General features: G+C 50.9%; 1 protein-coding gene across 1 annotated transcript in view; it reads right to left on the bottom strand.

Annotated features, from left to right (window-relative positions):
• Positions 1 to 5,691: 5,691 nt before the first annotated feature.
• Positions 5,692 to 22,650, bottom strand: part of ZFAT (zinc finger and AT-hook domain containing) — a 154,213-nt gene continuing 137,254 nt past the window's right edge. Inside the window, exon 16 of the mRNA XM_059043620.2 lies at positions 5,692 to 7,161. Within this exon, the coding sequence (XP_058899603.1) occupies positions 6,922 to 7,161 (240 nt within the window). The 3' untranslated portion in view covers positions 5,692 to 6,921. The remainder of the gene's footprint in view (positions 7,162 to 22,650) is intronic.

The raw sequence follows: 22,650 nt of genomic DNA on the forward strand, positions 1-22,650 counted from the left end.
CCAGGAAACCACCGGGAACAACAGGAAGCAGAACAAGTATTTATTGTGTGTCACACAATGTGCCGGATGCTCAGATGTACGCTGTCAGGGTTAGCCCTTAAAATGAACGAGGCAGGGCTTCCCTGGTGGCGCAGTGGTTGAGAATCCGCCTGCCGATGCAGGAGACACGGGTTCGTGCCCTGGTCCGGGAAGATCCCACATGCCGCGGAGCAACTAAGCCCGTGAGCCATGGCCGCTAGGCCTGCGCGTCCGGAGCCTGTGCTCCGCAACGGGAGAGGCCACAACAGTGAGAGGCCCGCATACCGCAAAAAAAAAAAAAAAAAAAAAAAAATGAACGAGGCAAACGGGGCGAAATCCTTTACCGCATTGTGTAGATGATGAAACGGATATTCCTGAAGGTTAACCAGCATCACAGTGAATCCTAAATGGGGAAGCAGGATTCAAACCGAAGCCCACCTTGGCTCCCAAGCACAAGGCCCCCGTGACCATTTAAAGTCACTCGTGTTGATAAGTACCCAGACCTGCACATGACCCAGCAGGTGCCCGGCGCATGCCCACTGAACAGCAGCCCAGCACAGTTACCATTCTTCAGGGGGTTTTATAAATTAGAAGAATAAGATCTTTTAATGATTTCGGGGTCACTGAGGAGGCAAAGAATGCACATGTTGGGTGGGACCCCCAGAAGTAGCCAGCTTTTGGGCTTCCCTGGTGGCGCAGTGGTTGAGAGTCCGCCTGCCGACGCAGGGGACACGGGTTCGAGCCCCCGTCTGGGAAGATCCCACATGCCACGGAACAACTGGGCCCGTGAGCCACAATTACTGAGACTGCGCATCTGGAGCCTGTGCTCCGCAACAAGAGAGGACGTGATAGTGAGAGGCCCGCGCACCGCGATGAAGAGTGGCCCCCGCTCGCCACAACTAGAGAAAGGCCTCGCACAGAAACAAAGACCCAACACAGCCAAACATAAATAAGTAAATAAATATATAAGAAGACCCCAAGATCGCTATTTAAAAAAAGAAGAAGAAGAAAAAGAAATAACCAGCTTTCGAGGGTAGCGGCATGCAGGACTGACCCAGCCCCGAAGGCACCCAGACTCTGAGCTCTGTGGTCATTCGTGCAGACAGCCCAGAGCTCCTGCTGAGCGGCTGGGCACCTGCCCCTCCACGTCACATGATCCCACCAGTTCTGGTCCAAGGCCTCGTGTCCGGAGACCTGGGAAGGGCAGGCTCCTCCCTCCAGCCTCACCCCACGGCTTACACCGAGCACGTGCAGTTAGACTCTTCCTTTTGTGCATTCATGTTGCATCTTTCCCACGAGATCAGGACCATTTTGAGTGCGTCGTCTGAGGGATGCTCATATTTGTGGGCCCCGTGACTAGGAGCACAGATAATCATGAACAATCACAGAGTGTGGGCCAGGTGCCCTGCTAATGGCTTCCCGGGCTTTGTTCAGCTAATGCTCTCAGTAATCTTAGGAGTTAGCAATTATCATCAGACCCCTTTCAGAGATCAGTAAACTAAAACTCAGACAGGCATAGAACATGCCATGGTCACTCAGAAGAGTGACAGAACTGGATCTGAGCCCAGACTCTCTGTCTCTGAGCTGGACGCTCAGCCATCTCAATAGAACTTACATGGATACTTGGGCGGGATTAATCTCTCTGGAATACCACTCTGACCTCTGCACCCTGGGTCTATTAAATGGCTACTGTGTCCCCATTTAATTTTATTGAGTTACATTTATTGAATAAAATCAATATCCATCATCTCCAATATCCAACCTGTTCCTCTAGGTTCTGGCTTCTGGTTGACCTTTCTGTCTTTCCCCTTAGAGGACCCACCAGCCTAATGGAAATGCTCATGGCTCACCGTTCATCCTCCATGCTGTCCCACCCTCAGGGGTTAGCGCCCCTGTTACTCTTCTTTGGAATCCCCTCCCTCTCCTTCAACTCCACTCCCTGCAAGTGCAAAGTCTCTCTAGTTTACAAAGCCCCAATCACAGGCCACCTCTACCACGAAGCTTTCCCTGACTTATCCTGAGTGGGAAGTGTCCTTGCTTCCTCTGAGTTCCAGAGGCACTTCTTGCCTTGCTGGCTTAGGGAAAGCAGCCACTCCTCTCCTTGTATTAGAGCAGCAGCTTTTAAGCTTCCCCCAGGAGGTCCCCTCTGACCTGGCTGGGGTGAGAGGGTTGTGACAATGAAGGCCAAGTGCATGGGGCTATGGACTCCACCCTCTTCATCCAGAATAGCTACCACTTCACCTGTTTGTACATCTGCTTATACACCTGCACGAGATTTCATTTGAAGAAAGGGTTCTCGGAGGAGACAAACCTTGACCTCAGTGAGAAGTTACAACTGACACCATACAAATACAAAGGATCACAAGAAATGACTCTGAGCCCCCAAATGACTATACACCCCAAAAATGTACAACTTAGAAGGAATGGACAAATTCCTAGAAACTTACAATCTCCTGAGACTGAATCAGGAAGAAATAAAAAATATGAACAAATTACCAGTCAAAAAATTGAATCTGTAATAAAAACTCCCAACAAACAAAAGTCCAGGACCAGATAGTTTCACAGGTGAATTCTACCAAACATTTAGAGAGGAGTTAACACCTATCTTTCTCAAACTATTCCAAAAACTCCAACAGAAAGGAACATTTCTGAACTTGGTCTACGAGGCCAGCATCATCAATACCAAAACCAGACAACGACAGCACAAAAAAAGAAAATTACAGGTTGATATCACTGATGAACTTAGATGCAAAAATCCTCAAACCAAATTCAACAATACATTAAAAGGATCATACACCATGATCAAGTGGGATTTATTCCAGCGATGCAAGGATAGTCCAATATCTCCAAATCAATCAATGCGATACACCACGTTAACAAATTGAAAAATAAAAATCATATGATCATCTCAATAGATGCAGAAAAGGCTTTTGGCAGAATTCAGTATATATTTATGATGAAGACTCTCAACAGAGTCGGTACAGAGGGAGCACACCTCAACATAATAAAAGCCACATATGAAAATCCCACAGCTAACGTCACATTCAATAGTGAAAGGCTGAAAGCATTTCCTCTACGATCAGGAACGAGACAAGAATGCCCACTCTTGCCACTTTTATTCAACACAGTATTAGAAGCCCCCAGAAAGAGCAATCAGACAAGAAAAAGAAATAAAAGGAATCCAAATTGGAAAGAAAGAAGTAAAACTGTCACTGTTTGAAGATGACATGATACTGTATATAGAAAACCTTAGAGGTGCCACCAAAAATCTGTTAGAACTAATAAATGAATTGAGTAAAGTTGCAGGATACAAAATTAATACACAGAAATCTGTTGTATTTCTATACACTAACAATGAACTATCAGAAAGAGAAATTAAGAAAACAATCCCACTTATAATTACATTAAAAAGAATAAAATAACCAGGAATAAATCTAACCCAGGAGGTAAAAGACCTGTATTTGGAAAACTCTAAGACTCTGAAGACAGCACAAACAGATGGAAAGATATACCATGTTCATGGATTGGAAGAATTAATATTGTTAAAATGACCACACTACCCAAGGCAATCTACAGATTCAATACAATCCCCACCAAAATACCAACGGCATTTTCACAGAACTAGAATAAATAATCCTAAAATTTTTATGGAAACACAGAAGACCCCAAGGAGCCAAAACACTCTTGAGAAAGAACAACAAAGCTGGAGGTATCACACTCCCTGGTTTCAAACTACACTACAAAGCCACAGTGATCAAAACAGTAAGGTACTGGCACAAAAACAGACACGTAGATCAATGACACAGAACAGAGAACCCAGAAATAAACCCAACTTACATGGATGGTCAATTAATCTACAACAAAGGAGGCAAGAATATACAGTGGGGGAAAGAAATTTCTCCAATAAATAAACGAAACCTCCAGCTGAGAAAACTGGACAGCTACATGTAGAAGAATAAAATTAGAACATTTTCTCACACCATATACATCAATAAACTCAAAGTGGATTAAAGGCTTAAATCTAAGCCCTGAAAACATAAACCCCCTAGAAGAAAACATAAGCAGTATGCTCTCTGACACCAGTCAGAGCAGTATTTTTTTTTTTAATATGTCTTCTCAGACAAGGGAAACAAATGCAAAAATAAACACATGAGAATACATCAAACTAAAAAGCTTTTGCACCATAAAGGAAGTCATCAACAAAATGAAAAGGCCACCTACTGAATGGGAGAAAATATTTGCAAACAATATATCAGATGAGGGGTTAATATCCAAATTATCCAAAGAACTCATACAACTCAACATCAAAAATAAATAAACAACCCAATTAAAAAATGGGCTGAAGACCTGAAGAGAAATTTTTCCAAATAAGACATACAGATGGCCAACAGACACATGAAAAGATGCTCACTATCACTAATCATCAGGGCAATGCAAAGGAAAACCACAACGAGATATCACCTCACTCCTGTCAGAATGGCTGTTATCAAAGAAACAGCAAATAACAAGTTTTGGAGAGGATGTGGAGAAAAGGGATCCCTTGTGCACTGCTGGTGAGAATGCCAATTGGTGCAGCCACTATGGAAAACAGTATGCCGGTTCCTCAAAAAATTAAAAATAGAACTACCGTACAATCAGCAATTCCACAACTGGGTATTTTTTCAGAACAAAAACAAAAACACGAATTCAAAAAGATATATGTACCCCTATGTTCACTGCAGCATTATTTTCAATAGCCAATATATGAAAGCAACCTAGGTGCCCATCAACAGACGAATGGGTAAAGAATATGTGGTATATCTACACAACAGAACATTACTCAGCCATAAAAAAGAATGGAATCTAGCCATTTGTGACAACACGGATGGACTTAGAGGGTATTATGCTAAGCGCAATCAGTTAGATAAAGACAAATACCATATGATTTCACTTACATGTGGAATCCAAAAAACAAAACAAATGAACAAATGTAACAAAAGAGAAACGGACTCACAGGTACAGAGAACAAACAGGTGGTTGCAGAGGAGAGAGGGGGTGGAGGGGTAAGTGACATAGGTGAGGGAGATTAAGAGGCACAAACTTCCAGTCACAAAACAAATGAGTCATGGGGATGAAACGTACAGGATGGGGAAATATGGTCAATAACTGTGTAATAACTTTGTATGATGACAGACAATAACTAGACTTACTGTGGTGATCATTTTGTAATGTATAAAAATATCCCACCACTATGTTGTGTACCTGTAACTAACGTAGTGTTGTAGGTCAATTATATGTCAAGAAACAAACAAACAAACATGACACACAGGCTTCTAAACACTAAGAGAAAAAAAAATCCATCATTTCGTTGTACCATTTACCTTTACCAAGACTGGTAAAAATCCACCCCCCTTATTAGAGAAATAATTCAAAGTTCATTCTTTACTGAAAATGGGTCAGTAATGTCTTCCTTGGAAACAAAGGACAGCAAACCATTGAAGGATTAAAAATAATTCTCAGGCTTTTGCTTCATTTGTTACTGAATCAAAAGTTTTGGCTGTTTTTAGTGCCCAAAGAGCATCAAAAACGTTGTTTCAGATGAACAGTTTTGTGAGCCGTCCTATGTAATATAGATGATTTCATTGTCTAGTCTAGAAACGTGAAAATCTAAAACCAAGAGGCAATAGCTTGGTATTTTACAACTTAAAAGGATGGTTTATTCAAACACTTGGTTAGAATCACTATAAATTAAATAAAATTTCATTTGATAGAAAAACGATCGTGACCTCAGTGAGCTGCATGTTGGGTGACAATGTCAGGAGAGCCCGGGGCTGGACGGGGGGCAGCAGGACTCCCCTCGGCGCCTCCACAAGGCTGTCACACGGCAGAGGCGCCAAAAGGTACGGGACTGATCACGAGCACCGGGACCAAAAGGCCGTCGGACTAGAGAGCATCACGAAGGCTCCCGACTGCCGGTTTACCGCTCCTTCCAAGGCGGGAAGGGGCTGCAGCAAACCCGATGCGAGGTGCAAGGACGCGGGGCGCCAGACCATCAGCCTCAAACAAGTGGCCCCAGAGCAAGGCTAATGCTTCAGAGCGAGAACGGCGTCGCTGCCGCAGGAGGTGGGGCCTGGGTCTCAGAGGCGGTGGTCCTGGGTGGGGTCCAAATCCAAGATTCTGACTTGGGAAGGGGAAAGGTAAAGCCACCAACCTAACAGGAGCAGAAGTACTCAGGCAGAGAATGCTTTTATTCTATCCGCCTCACCTCCTTAGAGTAGGAGGTGGATAGGAGAAAGTGCATTTATTTTAAAAGCAAAAGAATTCCAAGATAGTAAGCTGAGGCCACCACTTGCGATGGGAGCGGGAGGGCCATCAAACCATAGTTACTTCACATGATAATAAGCGCCCTTGCTGCCGGAGGAGGGTAGAACTGTGTACAGAACCCCAACCCTCTCTTCTCTCACAGGTGATTCAAACACCGTAAGGTCACTTTCTCTGACAGCTGTCTCCTGGTTACCAGGAGGCAGAGCAGTCCCAGGTAAAGATTCGGCACCTAGACAGGGGTCAAAGGTGGGCTGTGATCCAGGGAAGATGCTGGTGAGAACTGGGGGTCTCTGTTCGACACCTGAAGCAAAGGGGCTATGCGGTATGGGCCGTGTTCGGGGAGTTGAGGCACAGGTCTTTCTGGAAGCAGACGACGCGGGGGGAAGGTGTGTGTGCCTGTGCCGGGGGCAGCGCCCCTGTGTCGCCGGTGATGCTGTTCCCTCGCCCACCCAAAGCAGGGCCACGAGAGCCCCACGCGGCCGCCAGGGCGGACAGTGCTGCGGAGAGCGCTGCTCCGAGGCCTCCCCGCCCCGGGTGTCCCGGGGGCTCCGCAGAGGCCGGCAGCCCCGCCCCGTGGTGCTGTCCCACACTGCGCGTCCGCTAGAGCTCCGGGGCCGGCTGCCCCACGGCCTGCTCCTCCACCGGCTGCATGGCCTCCTGCACGTAGACGATGAACTCCGAGGCCTCCCCGCCCTGCGTGTAGACGGTTACCGTCTCAATGCCCTCCACGTCGTCGGAGGACACCACCAAATGGTGCTGCTCGGCCAGCTCCACGGAGGCCTGCTGGAGGGTCTCCTGGATCATGACCGTGCGGTTGGAACTGGGCTCCTCGTCCGTGACCTGTGGGAGGGCAAGAGAAAGGTCACACGGGCCCCACTTCCAGGTCCAGCAGGACAAGAGAGTCACAGCGACTGCCTATGGAGCATCTGGCACATTCCAGGAGCTGGTCCTTCCTGCACAGAATCATCTCAGCAATGCTCTACGCTTGCGCTCACCCCCGGTTTATAGATGCGGAGAGTGACGCTCACCGGTGCAAAGCAACGTGGCCAGGGGCCCCGGCTGGGGCTAACGGTGGAACCCAAGTTCAAACACCCAGTCCAAGCTCTTCTCGTGAGGCCTCCCAGAGGCGTGGGAGTTGCCGAGGCACTCTAGTAGGAGTTATTTCCTGCAACCGTGTAGAGGGTTGGGTGCGGGGTCTCCTGGAAATTCATAGCTGGTCCATTTGGTGGTGAAAAAGGGACTAGTTTATCCTGGGTTATCTGTCTCTCCACACACTCTGGGAGCTCAGCTCTGGGTATGAAGAAGATCAACATCACACCAGGCAGGAGGACACGCCCTTGCACGCCTGGTTTTTCCCAGGTGTCGTCCACCAACACTAGTGCCTCAGAGCCAGGGGAGGGGTCTGCTGATGCGCACTCACTGCCCCGGGGCTCTGTCAGCGGAGGGAGGGGCCTGCTCACTCCTACGGGCGGGCCTTTCTCTGCAGCTCCAAGCAGGCAGATTCCAGACAAGGCGAAATTCCAGCTGCGGCTAAGGCCCCAGCTCCCTGACTGTGCTTTCTGGTGTGTTTTACAACTGTCTTTGATTTTGAGAAAAGCAATAATACAAACAATATGGGAAAGATTTAGAAAGTGCTGAGACCCTAAGAGCTGCAAAAATGACTGAAGGATTAGAAAACCAGCCCAGGAGGACGGTGAAGGGGCCTGGACTGGCTGAGCTGGGGAATGAGAGCCCTCAGACGTAGGGAGGATGTCAGAGAGACCGGCCTTTCCCAGGGGGTCTGAGAGGCGAGGTGGAAAGAACTTTGTCCTGCACTTCGCGGGGCTTACACAGCAGCTCCCCCGCAGTTAGCTGTGAGCCTTGCCCACATTCCCCTATGACTCTCAGGTGTCTCATCTGTAAAACAGGGACGAAAATGCCCACTTCAGAGAATGGCTAGCAGAACTGAAGACGATTCCGTACGCAAAGTGGGTGCTTAACAACATCACCGCGCTTTTGGTGTCTTCGTTCGTGTACTGAACAACGTTTTCTTAAGGTACTGCGGCATGTCAATTATTCATTCATTCAACAAAACCTTTGTCATTTTATCAGGTCCCAGTGGACTGAGCTCCACGAGGGCTAGGACGGCACTGCCCCGGCACAGCTCCTCCCCCGGAGCCAGGTGGGCAGGGCGGATGCCTGGCACGGAGCAAGAACCCAGTATTTGTGCAACGACGCTCCACTGGGTGCAGGTGCCCTGATGGGCGCTCAGGCAGCACATGGTGGAAAAGCAGTCTAGCGGGGCAGACACAGGAACCGAGCGATGCTCTGATAGAGTGACAGGGCAGCCTCCGGAGGAGGCATGGGGACGGGACTCCAGGCAGAGAGGGCCAAAGGAGCAATGACTCCCAGGACCCCCAGGAGAGACTGGAAGCAGTGGGTTTGCTCAGGTGGCCTCCGTGAGCTCCCATTCATGACGCTTCTGACCCCCTTCCCAGCTGGAGCCTGGCGTGGGACGGTCTCCTCCCTGCCCGGCCCTCTGTAACAAGCCACGGCACCACGGCGTCTCTGGGAACGCCCCATGGGGCTTCCAGGGGTCTCCCTCGGGCCTGTGCCTGCGTCATTCCCTGACAGCAGGAAGGGCTGTTGTCAGACGGGGTCATGTTTAATGCAGAGAAGAAAATGGACGAGGCACCTCTGGGGTGGGCTCCACACCAAGTTACTGATTGGAAGGAACATTTAACTTGGACTGACGGAATTTACCAGAAGCTAGAGAGACACCCTGAGTGGAAAGTATTAATCCATTTAGCCTGAGCTGTTTTTCTGCAGTAGATGGAGGCCTTTTTCTTCTTCTTTTTCTTCTTCTTTTACTGTTTGTTTCCATTTCATTTAAATGGGAAAATGTACTGTGAACCAAGACTTTAGAAGTAAATATTGATTTATTTCACTTTGAAAGAAGGTACCTGACAGAAGGGTGGGAAAGGGGGAAGGAATACTCAACAAATGCTTTTCTCCTAACTGTCAGTAAATTCTACATGAAGAAAGAAGTCAGGCGGCATGGGTGATTTATGCTGAGGTCCCAGGACCTCAGGTGTGCAAAACAAGCTGATGCACTTCAGGTAAACAGATGACACAATGGTGACAAAAAAAAAAAGGGGTGAGATCAACCAATACACGAGCTTTGAGATACACTCCTGGCACTGTCGTTCACACACTGTGATTGCCATCATCAGAAATGAAGCCTAAAATGAGGAAGAAGTCGCCAGCCTAAGATTTCACTGTCCTTTTGGACAACTCTAGTGCCTCGATGGCTGAGTACTGACAAGGTCTGACACTCCTGCCCCGGACAAAGAGACCCCTGCTGGGCCCAGGGCTTTGAGGAGCAGAGGCTGCAGCTCCTGTTCCCATGGCAGCAGGGTGGACACACACCCAGGAGCCATCCCAGGAGACCCCAGGACGACTGAGGCGTGGCCACTGCCCACAGATGTGGAACAAGGGCAGAAACCAACATGAGGCCGCCGTGCTCGAAAGAAGGGCAATTATATGCTAACTCTGTCACATCAGGGCCCGGGGCCACTTCGCGGAAGGCGCCGTCTGCAGATGGTGGGAAAAGGCATGGCAGGCCAAGCGAAGACGGCAAAGAGCAGGCATGTGCCCACAGCTCCACCAGGGCCACTGCCACCTCCCAGTCAGCAAGCCCACTGGGCAGAGTTCCACCCTCACCTCTCCACACGGTCCTTTGCTGTCTGACGCTGCTGACCCAACCTCGGCTTTACTCACTGAGACACCCTCTTCACTGCTCCCACAACCCTCCGATTCCAGGCTTCCCATCACGCTTCTCGTGCCCTCCTTCAAAGCCCTGAGGACTCCTGCACCCCCATCCTGCGTCTCCTGTGGGCCCCTCGTCTGCACTGAGGCTTTGCTCCTAGCTGAGCGAGGGACCCCAGGCCTCGAGTGTGTCTGCACAGGGGAGGCTCCCAGGGGCTGTGTGTCTGTCACAAGTGCATGAGTCACAGGAGAGGCAGTGCTGGGGAGCAGGGGCAAGTGAGGCCTGAAATGAAGTTCTCAATGGTGAAAAACTGAAAGCATTTCCTCTAAGATCAGGAATAAGACAAGGATGTCCACTCTCGCCACTATTATTCAACATAGTTTTGGAAGTCCTGGCCACGGCAATCAGAGAAGAAAAAGAAATAAAAGGAATACAAATTGGAAAAGAAGTAAAACTGTCACCGTTTGCAGATGACATGATACTATACACAGAAAATCCTAAAGATGTCACCAGAAAACTACTAGAGCTAATCAGTGAATTTGGTAAAGTTGCAGGATACAAAATTAATGCACAGAAATCTCTGGCATTCCTATACACTAACAACAAAAGATCAGAAAGAGAAATTAAGGAAACAATCCCATTCACCACTGCAACAAAAAGAATAAAATACCTAGGAATAAACCTACCTAAGGAGGTAAAAGACCTGTATGCAGGAAATGATAAGACACTGATGAAAGAAATCAAAGATGACACAAACAGATGGAGAGATATACCATGCTCTTGGATTGGAAGAATCAACGTTGTGAAAATGACGATACTACCCAAAGCAATCTACAGATTCAATGCAATCCCTATCAAATTACCAATGGCATTTTTTTACAGAACCAGAACAAAAAACCTTAAAATTTGTACAGAGACACAAAAGACCCCGAATAGCCAAAGCAATCTTGAGGGAAAAAAAACGGAGCTGGAGGAATCAGACTCCTTGACTTCAGGCTATACTACAAAGCTACAGTAATCAAGACAGTATGGTACTGGCACAAAACTAGAAATATAGATCAATGGCACAAGATAGAAAACCCAGAGATAAACCCATGCACCTGTGGTCAACTAATCTATGACAGAGGAGGCAAGGATATACAATGGAGAAAAGACAGTCTCTTCAATAAGTAGTGCTGGGAAAACTGGACAGCTACATGTAAAAGAATGAAATTAGAATACTCCCTAATACCATACACAAAAATAAACTCAAAATGGATTAAAGACCTAAATGTAAGACCGGACACTATAACACTCTTAGAGGAAAACACAGGAAGAACACTCCTTGACATAAATCACAGCAAGATCTTTTTGGACCCACCTCCTACAGTAATGGAAATAAAAACAAAAATAAACAAATGGGACCTAATGAAACTTAAAAGCTTTTGCACAGCAAAGGAAACTATTAACAAGACGAAAAGACGACCCTCAGAATGGGAGAAAATATTTGCAAACGAATCAACGGACAAAGGATTAATCTCCAAAAATACATAAACAGCTCATGCAGCTCAATACTAAAAAAAAAAACAACCCAACCCAGAAATGGGCAGAAGACCTAAATAGACATCTCTCCAAAGAAGACATACAGATGGCCAAGAGGCACAGGAAAAGCTGCTCAGCATCACTAATTATCTGAGAAACGGAAATCAAAACTACAACAAGGTATCACCTCACACCAGTTAGAATGGGGATCATCAGAACATCTACAAACAACAAATGCTGGAGAGGGTGTGGAGAAAAGGGAACCCTCTTGCACTGTTGGTGGGGATGTGAATTGATACAGCCACTATGGAGAACAGTATGGAGGTTCCTTTAAAAACTAAAAATAGAATTACTATATGATCCAGCAATCCCACTACTGGGCATATACCCAGAGAAAACCATAATTGAAAAAGACACATGCACCCCGATGTTCATTTCAGCACGATTTACAACAGCCAGGTCATGGAAGCAACCTAAATGCCCATCGACAGATGAATGTATAAAGAAGCTGTGGTACCTATGTACAATGGAATATTACTCAGCCATACAAAGGAACAAAATTGGGTCATTTGTAGAGACGTGGATGGATCTAGAGACTGTCATACAGAGTGAAGTAAGTCAGAAAGAGAAAAACAAATATCATATATTAAAGCATACATGTGGAACCTAGAAAAATGGTACGGATGAACAGGTTTGCAGGGCAGAAATACAGACACAGATGTAGAGGACAAACGTATGGACACCAAGGGGGGAAAGAGGCGGGTGGTGGTGGTGGTGGTGGTGTGATGAATTGGGAGATTGGGATTGACATGTAGACACCGATGTGTGTAAAATGGATGACTAATAAGAACCTGCTGTATAAAAAAATTTAATTTAATTTAATTTAAAAAAAAAAAAGAACACTGCAGTCAGTCCTTTCAGGTGAAGTACTCCGCAATGTGTGTTTAAGCTCTGGAGAAGGAGCCTTACTTTTTACAGCAGTTAGGGTTTCACTCACTGCTCTAATTACAACCAAACAAGAGGTTCCTCTAGCATTCTCCAAAGGGGACTGCAGACCCATTTTACACGGTTAATAAGCAAGCACATTTACTGTCACGTCCCTAGGTCAGGTGTGGCACTGCATATGTCAGAAACAAAGGGAAATGGTAAATACTCTCCTGAATTTATAAACGAATGTGGCTTATAAAAAAGCATCATAAATTCCCAACCCTAAAACTGTACACATATATATGGTACCCAACAAAGGGGTAAATATTATGTGCAAGAAACTTGTGGAAATACCAAAAGATATTCGTAGGCAGGAAGAAACCATTCCATACATCAATGAAGATTTACAGCGTTTTAAGAAAAAGAAAGAATGCGCGGAAGTGAGGAGGGCTGTGATGCGTGCCCGTGTCAGGCAAGGCGCATCTTTCTTGAGGAGATGTCATAATGCCTCCCCCCTCCACCCTGTTTCTCTCTTGATTGTAAGGAGACAGCAGACATTTTCTTTTCTGTAGACCCCATAAACAGTCCAAAGCCCGGGTTGTAAAGACAGCTCACTAAAAACAGTCCCCACCAGTCCCCACGTGTGTGTCCTGGCTCTCGGAGATGCTGCAGGGTCCAGCTGGCCGACACTCGGCCACCCCATGCTGAGGCCCCAGAGCACCCGGGAGCCCCCTGCACAGGGTGGCCGTGTCCGTGGGGTCCCGGCCTGCAGGGGACAGACAGGTCCCACTCTCTTTGCTGTGACAGAGGGGCCTGGAAACAGGAAGAGAGGCGCCTCCTACTGGCCCCAAGCCCATCAGAGGATGTGGATGGAAAGGCTGGCCCGCTGGCCAAACCAACTCGGTAGGCAGCTGAGTTTAGCGGCAGGTGCGTGAGCAGCGAAAAGAGGGTGTGCACAGCTAGGACACCCCGTGTTTCTCAGGAATCTAAGCACAGGTGGGTGTGATCTCGATAACCACGTGACCGAGGAAACAAGACTCCCTCCTTCTCTTGTAAGCGGCGGTACAATGGGAAGGGCAGCGTGGTCTGTCTCAGCACACGTGAGAATAAGAGATGGCGGGGCGCCCGGCGCCTGGCGCAGGGTGTGTGGTGCTCACAACTGCTAGCGGTGTCATCCCCTCCAGGGGCGGCGTCCCCCCCAGCCCCACCTCCCCACTGCCCCTCAGGGTGCACGACTAGCACACCCACCCCCAGACAATGTCCACACAGCATGCGGTTTATAGTAGGCACTCCACACATGCCTGAGTTGAATTCTTCTGATGTCTGCCCCAGGAGATCGTCTCAAACTGAGCTCAAACAGAGCATATTCACAGCGACAGGGACGGAGGCAGGCGGTAGCTTCTGACCGCCTCTGAATATCTTCTGATATTTAGACAAGTCTATCGTGCATAAAGCTGCATGTTGGCGACCTTTCGGCACACTACATTGGATTCCACTTAGTACCACGCACTGCCTGGGCTCTGCACCCCTGTCAGGCACCTGGCCCGGGGGGCCGTGGCTCTCCGAAAGCCTCACCTCTGCCTGGTAGCCCGTCCACAGATGGGCCACGCCCGGGGTCAGGCAGGGCTTCACTGAACTCCCCTCCATGGCAGTTTGCGAACATCTCTCTCTGCACGCGGCTCAGGACAAAAGGCCTCCACCCTCCCGATGCTCACCAGACCCCACCCCCCCGAACCTGACGGGCAGGCGCTCGATGGAGACGTGGGGCGGCGGGTCCCTTCCGCCTGCCACCCCTGTGTGCTGGGCAGGCGCGGGCTGCTCTCCTCGGCCGGTGCAGACTCTTCTCCCCGCGACTTAACAAACTGTTTCCTCTAGCAGTTCCTCTCCCTGTGCTTTTACACAGGTGACGGGCAGCCTCCACCAGTCCCCACGGGCAAGGACATGGAGCTGGCAGGACGCACCCTGTTCCTCCCTGGACCTCCAAGCCGCTGCCCTCACCCGAGGGAGAAAGGCAGCCTAAGTTCCCAGCGATGGCGCACATCCGCGTTCGGTCTGAAGAATGTTTATCGTAACAAAACCGACACCACTTCAATCGCCCCTCAAACCCACCAGGTAAGCTCATTGGTGGCAAAGCAGGTCTAGGAAACGAACGAGGGCCTGCGATGGTCTTAGTCTGAGGCCTGCGCAGTGTTGACACCCAGCCCGTGCGCTGCTGTGAGCAGCCTTTAGGCCCCGCCCTGAGGCTGTGCGCGGATGCCGCCTCCCGCTCACCAAAGCCACTCGCCGGTTTCCCCCCTACCTGTACTTCTCTCTGCGAGCAGGGAGACCTGCCCACCTCGACCCTCTCTGGCCCTTCTCCCTTTGCCTGCTCTCCAGTCCGCTGCCCCTTCTGGCTCAGAGCTCCTCACCCAGCCGCCCCTTTACTGTGGGCAGGCGCTCGCATGATGCCACTCAGCTCCAGCCCTTCCAAATCGGCCTCCTCGAGGGCCCTCTCCAGGGAATGCCCCAGAACGTCACGACAACTGCACGTGGTAAGGGGTCAAACTGCCTCCAGCCACAAACACGGCAGTTTACATAACGCAACCGCCTGCCCGGACCAAGCAACAGGCTCGCCTATGAAGCGGGCAGTGTCTCATCCACCCTGGGAGTCCTACTGCTGAGCACAGGGCCTGCACGGCTGCATCAGTACCTGCTTGCTGAGCAGAAGCTTCCAGAAGCAAAGCAGTTATGGCTGAATTCTACGAGCACCTCGATGAGCTCAGAGAGGGGTTAAGGAGCTACGTCACTCCTATGACAGGAGCCAAGATTAGACCTAACCAGCGCCAGGCTCCCTGCCAACTTCTTCATTTGCATAATTACGCATAACCCCTACATTAGTCCCATGGGGTAGGTTCTATTACTGTCCCACTTTCCAGAAGGGAAAACAGAAGTTCAAACGGGAGAAGCGCTTTGTCCCTAGTCGTACACTGTGAAGTGACAGACGCGGGGTCACACCCGGGCCGTCTGGCCCCGAGCTGTGTCCTCCGGGCACTGTGACCTGGCCCGGGGCGACCCCCGAAATGGGCTTCTCGGGAGACGCCCGTGAGCGGTTCATCCAGGGAGGGGGCCTGTCTCAGAGGCCTGAGGCTCCCCAGGCGGGGCACCCACAGCAGCTGGAAATCACCAGGCTGCTCGGCCGGGCCCCGACGAGGGCACCCCCGGCCCACCCCCCGGCCCACCCAGCTCGGCTTTCCGAGCCTGATCCCCAGCGGTGCTTCTGAGCGCTCGTGAGGCCTTAATAACGCGCCAGGCCCTGAGCTACGGGCTGCAGTCCTCCTCCAACTTGCCGGGGAGAAAGGGCGGGTGGGCAAACCAGCTGACTAGGATACGGCTGGCGGCAGAGTCTCTGAGAACTGACTTCTGCCCACCCCCCGTCCTCCCCACAACCTAGGCAGACGGGAGGCGAGCTTCGGCCCCCTGCCCGGCGCCGGCCCCTCTGAAAACACCCCCTTCCTACTTCCCGACCGCGGAGGCGGCGGTCCGGCCCAGAGTCTCAGATCCAGGTCACCGTCCACGACAGGCCCACAGAGGGGCTCCCTCTCTGAGCCTCTGCTCCTCCTTGGAAGGGGCAGAGCGGCCTTCTCCCGCTGGACGGCCACGCCTCCCCCCGCTTCTCTGGTTACTCAGGGGGTGGACTTGGGGCTCCTGGAGAAGCAGGAAGCCCCCTGAGGCCTCCGGGCCGCAGGTGCACCAGAGCGGCCAGGGCGGTGCCCCCGGCACGCGGCTGCTGACGACGGGGCGCTTCTCTGCCCACGCGCTCCACGACCGCGCTCTCTTTCTACCACCGCCTATAAAACTACCGTAAAGGCAGCGGCTCAAAACACAGACCCTCCAGCCTCTAATCGTGCTGACGCCTGCCCCCAGGTGAGGCAGCACCCTGCCTTCAAGGGCTCAGGGCACTGGATCAGGCCCCCCTGGCCCTTCCCCCGGCTCAACTCCACTGTGCCATCTCACAACACAGGGCGGTTCCGGAGGACGGGCCCGACAGGACCCGAGAGGGCCGAGAGCCCTGGACCAGGAGTCAGCACCGCCGAGGGGAGGCAGGAGCGCCCAGGCCACGGGGCGCGGCCGGCGCGGAGGCCTGGAGGTGGGCACAGAGCAGCCCGGTGGGCCGGTGCAGCCAGAGCGAGGAGATGCCGTGGGAGGCCGGCGGCGGTGGCGGCGGCAGCGGGGCCAGGAGGCCGGGGCGGGGTCCTGTCCCAGCTCACCGGAGACTTTCAAGTTACTGGAGCGTTTCCAGGGAGGGATGCCGGGATCTGATTTACGTTTTGAAAAGATCGCTCTGCCTGAAAACTGCATCTTAGAGCAGCAGGAGAGACAGTAACAGCCAGGTGAAGAGCAAGGCCTGTGACCAGGGAGGAAGGCTGACAGCTCAGAGCAGAGCCCCTCGGGCTCCACCGTGCACGACAGCAGCCTGGGGCCAGAGGGGTGATTTAAGGTGCGTAGTGAAGGGAGCGCCCACAGCAGGGAGAAAACTTGCTGATGGATCAGATGTGGGGCTGAGAGAGGCTGAGGAGGGAAGACAGACCCCCAGCAGCTGGAGTGGAGCGCATGCATTTACTAGCTAGGGAAACTGGATGGAGAGGAGGGGCGGGAAGAGGTGTGGAGTCCACACCGCAGGACACTAGGAGTCCTGCTTAGGGGAACGCCTCTGGCTAGCATGGAGGCTACTGCCCCAGGGGCAGAGGCGCGCAAGACCCAGCCTGCAACAGCACTGCCCTGGGCCGAACCCAAGGAAGGCTGGACCAGAGCCCTCCGGATGGTGACTACAGTTCTGGCTTCTCCTGCCAGGGCCATCACAGCCCTGCCTTTGCCCCCAACCTCAAGCAGACTGAGCGATGTCAGCCACAAGGGGAAGCTGCAGAGAGGGGAGGAAGCACGTTAAAACCCACCCGCCCTGGCCAAGGATGTGGACCAGGAAATGGGCACCCGAGCAAACAGTAACAGGCACAGCAGTATTAAAACTCAAGTAAAGTGGGATTCTGCAAATTGCACCAACCGAGCTGCAGCTTCTTGGGGCGTAATGGGAAAATTGGGTCATAGAAAAAGGGAAAGAGAAGCAAAGTTCAATAACTGAGATCTTCAGGTCAGCTAAAGATGTTCTATATGAAAAAGTGTCAGATTGGAAAAGGGAAAAAGCCTTTATTCTCTACTTTTTCAGACAATTTCCCATATGGCCACAGATATATCATGGAATGTACTCTCACTTTTAAACTTTCACAAAGAAATGGAATTTTCAGTCACTGCTATGGAATAAAGGGGCTCAGCAAGTCATAAAAGAGCTATGAAAGGAAGCACTTTTGAGTATCAGCCATCAGAAATCATACCAGAAACAGAAATCTCTGAAGGAAGTTTTATTTAAGACAAAGAAAAAGAAAAGATTCAAATGGCTAAGGGAGAATTGAACAAGGCTCACAAAGGACAAGAGGTGGCATTAAGTGACAGGGGAGAGTGTAACCCATCGCCGAGACCCTGAGTGAACTGTCTCCATCTACAGGCTGAAGGTCACCATTCAGCAACTGCAGGACAAACGCCCTACAAGGAATGTGAAGTATGCAAATATTTGAAGAGGCTACCTGTGTGTGTAATTAGAAGCTTGATATAATTAAGGCTGGCAGGGCCCCAGGATCAAATAAATTGCACCGCCAAGTTCTTTAGGCAGGAGCCAAACCTCACTAATCAAAATACGCAGTTGAAAACGGGTTCTCACAGGAAGGGATAGGATGAGAGGGGAAAACAGAGAAAGGAGACAGTGAGACTTCCATATTTATACAGCGATCAAAAGGACTGGGAATTAAAAGATCAAAGATGTCTATCTGGATTGCAGGCGTCTCTACCACTAACAGAGAATCCAGAATTAGATCACCTGAGCGTCAGGAAGCATGGGGGACGCCTACACCCTCAGCCCTGCAATATGCACTGGATTTGATCACCTACAAAAGACACGTGGCTCCCCTGCATGGGCCTTCCAAAGGCATGAGTCCGTCGTGCCTGTAATTACACCACGGGGCCAGTGAGCGTGGAGTGGGCGTGCCATTTCCATCACGTGCTGAGGACGGATAGAAAACACTAGCAGTTGCGTCCAGAGGACAGAAACTGCAGTTACTATCAGTTCTTTTAACATTATACATGTATCCTTAATCTTCTGGGAAAGAATCCTTAGATGAACCACAACGATGGCAAAGCCACCGTAATGGGAAAGTGGAATAAATAAACGAGACAACTGAAGATGCAGGGGTTTTGTTATGAGGAAAAGAATAAAAATCAGCGATTATAATGTCACAGTTATGTGTCACTGCCACACTCACAGGCAAGTGATCTGAGGACAAATGAGGTTCTGAGCGAGAGAGGTGAGGAGAGGGAAAAGAACGGGTGGCTCTCCTGTAACCTCCATGCCTTTGGTAAAGTTAGCGAGAGGTGTGTTTACAGTAGGAGTCCAGCAGAGCCTCTGCAGGAACAAGAAAAAGACATCCCGTTAACTCACCGATGCCTGGAGCTTACAGGGATAACAGAACAGGGAGGCTTCACCCGGTCCTGTCCGTGGGCAGGACAAGGGGCCAGATCTCAACTCAGTCCCACTTTACAGCAATGCGGGCGGCCAATATCGCCTATGATCTTCAAAGGACTACAAGGGTATCCCGCTTGGATGTGACTCTTCTGTCAGGTCTTTTGCTGTGTAGTTAAATGATCTAATTCATGGAATGGAGTGATTGTTTTTAATTAAATAGTAATGAAAACAGATTTGGCAGCCTCCCACGAATCACGTTCCAGATCCCTCTCACCATTCTTTGGCCACAAATCTTATGAGATGTTCAACATCTGCCCCCAGAGGGGTGGGAGGCCCGTCCCGGGCTCCCCTTCCGGGTGGATCACAGGAGCGAGGCTCCCGCCAAGCCAGAGGCTGCAAGTGAGAGGTCCCCCCTGCAGAGCGGCTTCTCCCAACCAGATGCCCCTGTACAGACGGACAGTGTGAAAGAGTTTCCAGGGCCTAAAGAGAAAAAACGGACGGGCTGGACCCGAGTTTCCTGGCGAACAGGCAACTGATGTACGTGGTCAGCCACGGCAGTGGATTGCATTTCCTCGCAAAAATAATGAACTGCAAATAACAAACAGCCGTTCCAGTGCTGCCTGCCAACCGACATACGTCTTCCCGTGAGACCTGCTACCGCAAGCGCCTCTCAGAGTGGCACCGCGTGTTCAGCCTGTCAGGGAGGCTGGCGAGTCCCTCTCCTCCAGGCTGGCGTGTCCTGACCTCACCCTCCAGTGCCAGCCAACACAGGGGACCTGCCCGAAGGTGACACAGGGCGCGGGAAGCAGTCAGGAGAGGTGGGCTGCTTTTGACAAAGCTACAACTTCTGCTGTGGGTTTTGTTTTTTGTTTATTTTTTTTAACCAGCAGTTAAAGCAAGTGGGAAGAAAGGTTGGGGTGCTGAACAAGTCGATGGCAGCATAATTCTGGGCCTGCCAGGCTGAGGGTCTGCGTTGGGGGAGTGGGCGGGGTGCCTGCAGCTCTGGACGGTCTTATTGCTCCTTCCTGGTGTCCGCGCCACTGGCGCACTGGCTGCCCGCTTGGAAGCATCCGGCACCTCAGGGGAAGACAAAAGCAGGAGAGTGGCAATTCCAGGAGACGCCGCAGAGCAGCAGGACCGGGAACAGAGACACAGGCCTGCGACGGAGAGTCGCACTAATTACAGTCGCTACTGAACACCTTACTCCACGGGAGGAGGACCACTCAGAATGATGTGGTTGCTCTTGAACTGGGGATGAAAGCGGAGCGCTGGTGCTCAGCGGAGGACCCCTGGGGGTTGCCGCTCCTCAGCCGTGACTCTTTCAAGGACCTGCAAGGTGGCACTCATCCCTCAACCGTGAACGGAAATGTCAACTGCAATTAGAAATAAGGATATACCAAGGTGTACATGCTCCCCAGAAACTACCGCATCACCCCAAAATCTGTGATTCAAAATCATCTCTATGACAACTGAGTATTTCAGTAAACAACAACCTGGATTAACAATAACCCTCCACTGACAAAGAGTACACACTCTGAAATGTACTACATGAACGTGTGTGATGGCTAATTTTAATGGGCCAAGGGGTGCCCACATATCTGGTCAAACATCACTCTGGGTGTTTCTGGATGAGGTTAACATTTAAATGAACAGACTGAGTAAAGGAGACTGTCCTTCCTGATGTGGGTGGGCCCCATCCGATCAGTCGAAGGCCAGAATAGAGCAAAAGGGCTGACTCTCCCTTGAATAAGAGGGAAATTCCTCCTGCTCGACGGCTTTTGAGCTGGACATTGGTTTTTTCTTTTTTTTTTTTAATTGCTCTTCGATTCTAACGGAAACATCAGCTCTTCCTGCATCTCAAGCCTGCTGGCTTTCAGACTGCAATTTACACCATCACACCATCAGTTCTCCTAGTTCTCAGGCCTTCAGACTCCAAGTAGAAACTGCACCATCGGCTCTTGGGTCTCTAACTTGCTGACTGCAGATCTTGGGACTTGTTGGCTGTCAACCTCCAGAATCAGTGAGCCAGTTCCTTATTTTATACACACACACACACACACGCACACACACACGCACACACCATTGGTTCTGTCTCTCTGGACAACACTAACACAGCGTGTTTTCTCACGGGGTCTCAGCAGGGCAGGAAGCGTAACTGAGCCACAGAGAAGCAGGCTTAACGCAGCGTGAGCTCCTGAACAGCCTCCTCTGGACTAAATCTACAACAGGCGGGCCCTTCTACACAAGGGACACCCTAGCCTGTTCACACATGGCACACGGACTGAAGGGCTATTGTGTCTTTTAAAAGCAACACGGGTAAACGAATGACCCGAGCCGCTCCGCCTACAGCCCAGGGATCTTCTCCCAGACAGGCCGCTCCGCACCCCCAGAGGGCGGCACCCCACACTGCACCCAGCTCCGCCGTCTACGGTACAGGGAGGGGTACCCTCAGCAATGATAAATAGCACTCAAGTGTAACTCAGAAAGACCCCGCCTGGATCATCATAACGGTAACCTGTGGCATCATCCGGACCTTCTTAAAAGGAAGCAGCTGTGTGATTGTAAGGTCTTATTAGTCACAGACAAACACCCTGAGTGCAGCTGCCGGCGTGCCGGGCCCAGACCCTGGACGCCATGGCCAGCGTGAGCCGTGGCATCGGAAAGCCACAAGCTGCTCTGCTGAACGCCAGCTGGCAGGGCTGCTCAGTGCAGACTCCCTGCTTGCAAGAACCTGGAAACGGTGATTTGTTAAAAATGCCAACAAGGCCTTCAAGAGGTCAGGAAGCCCACAGAGGAAGGACGTCGGGCTTGGAGAAGCAACAGGAAGACGTGGGCTGCTTGGACTCACCCTTTCTCCGCTGGCCTTTGAGCCAGAGGGAGAGACCAGGCTGAGGCGCTTCCTGGACCAGGACTCCTCCGAACCCTTCACGCCCCCAAGGTGACGACGGGGCGTGTCATTTAACCCAAGTGGTGCCTCACCTGCCACCTCCCCCGCTTCCAGCAGCATCGACCACCAGCTCCTGCTCCCACCTCTGCTGGAGCCCTGCCCCACCCAACTCGCAGCTGCCTTCCAAGACTCTGCTCGGGCACGCACCAGTGCATCCACGGAGGCCGCCCTGCCCAGCACCTGCCGCCACCCCAGACCCAGGGCCAAGCTGGGCCACCCCCCAGCACCACAGAGTGCTCTTGGCCGACCTCCCGGAAGCATTCATCACTCTCAGTTGGAACTTCCTGTTTAAGGTCTGCATTCTCCAGACCTCTGGACCAGTTCTGACCATTTTTTCCCCATTTCCCCTCTAACATACTATCTTACTTACTTATTTATTATATGTCTGGGGGTCAGCTAGCTCCCTAAATTAGCACGTAAGCTCCTCAACCGAGCCATTTACCTGCTCTGTTCACTGAAATATCCCAAGCACCAAGAACAGCAACCTGGCGGGTGGAAGCAGCTTGGGGGCTGTGTGCTGGATGAAAAAAATAAAGCATTTCCCTCACTAGACTATTTGCCTCTTGAGATCGGGGACCGTCTTAACCCTGTAACCCAGAGCAGCAGGCAGAAAAATGCCCCCACCCCAAAGAGGGCGTG

This window comes from Kogia breviceps, chromosome 17, assembly GCF_026419965.1.
Source record: "Kogia breviceps isolate mKogBre1 chromosome 17, mKogBre1 haplotype 1, whole genome shotgun sequence".
In the NCBI taxonomy this organism is placed as follows: Eukaryota; Metazoa; Chordata; class Mammalia; order Artiodactyla; family Physeteridae; genus Kogia; species Kogia breviceps.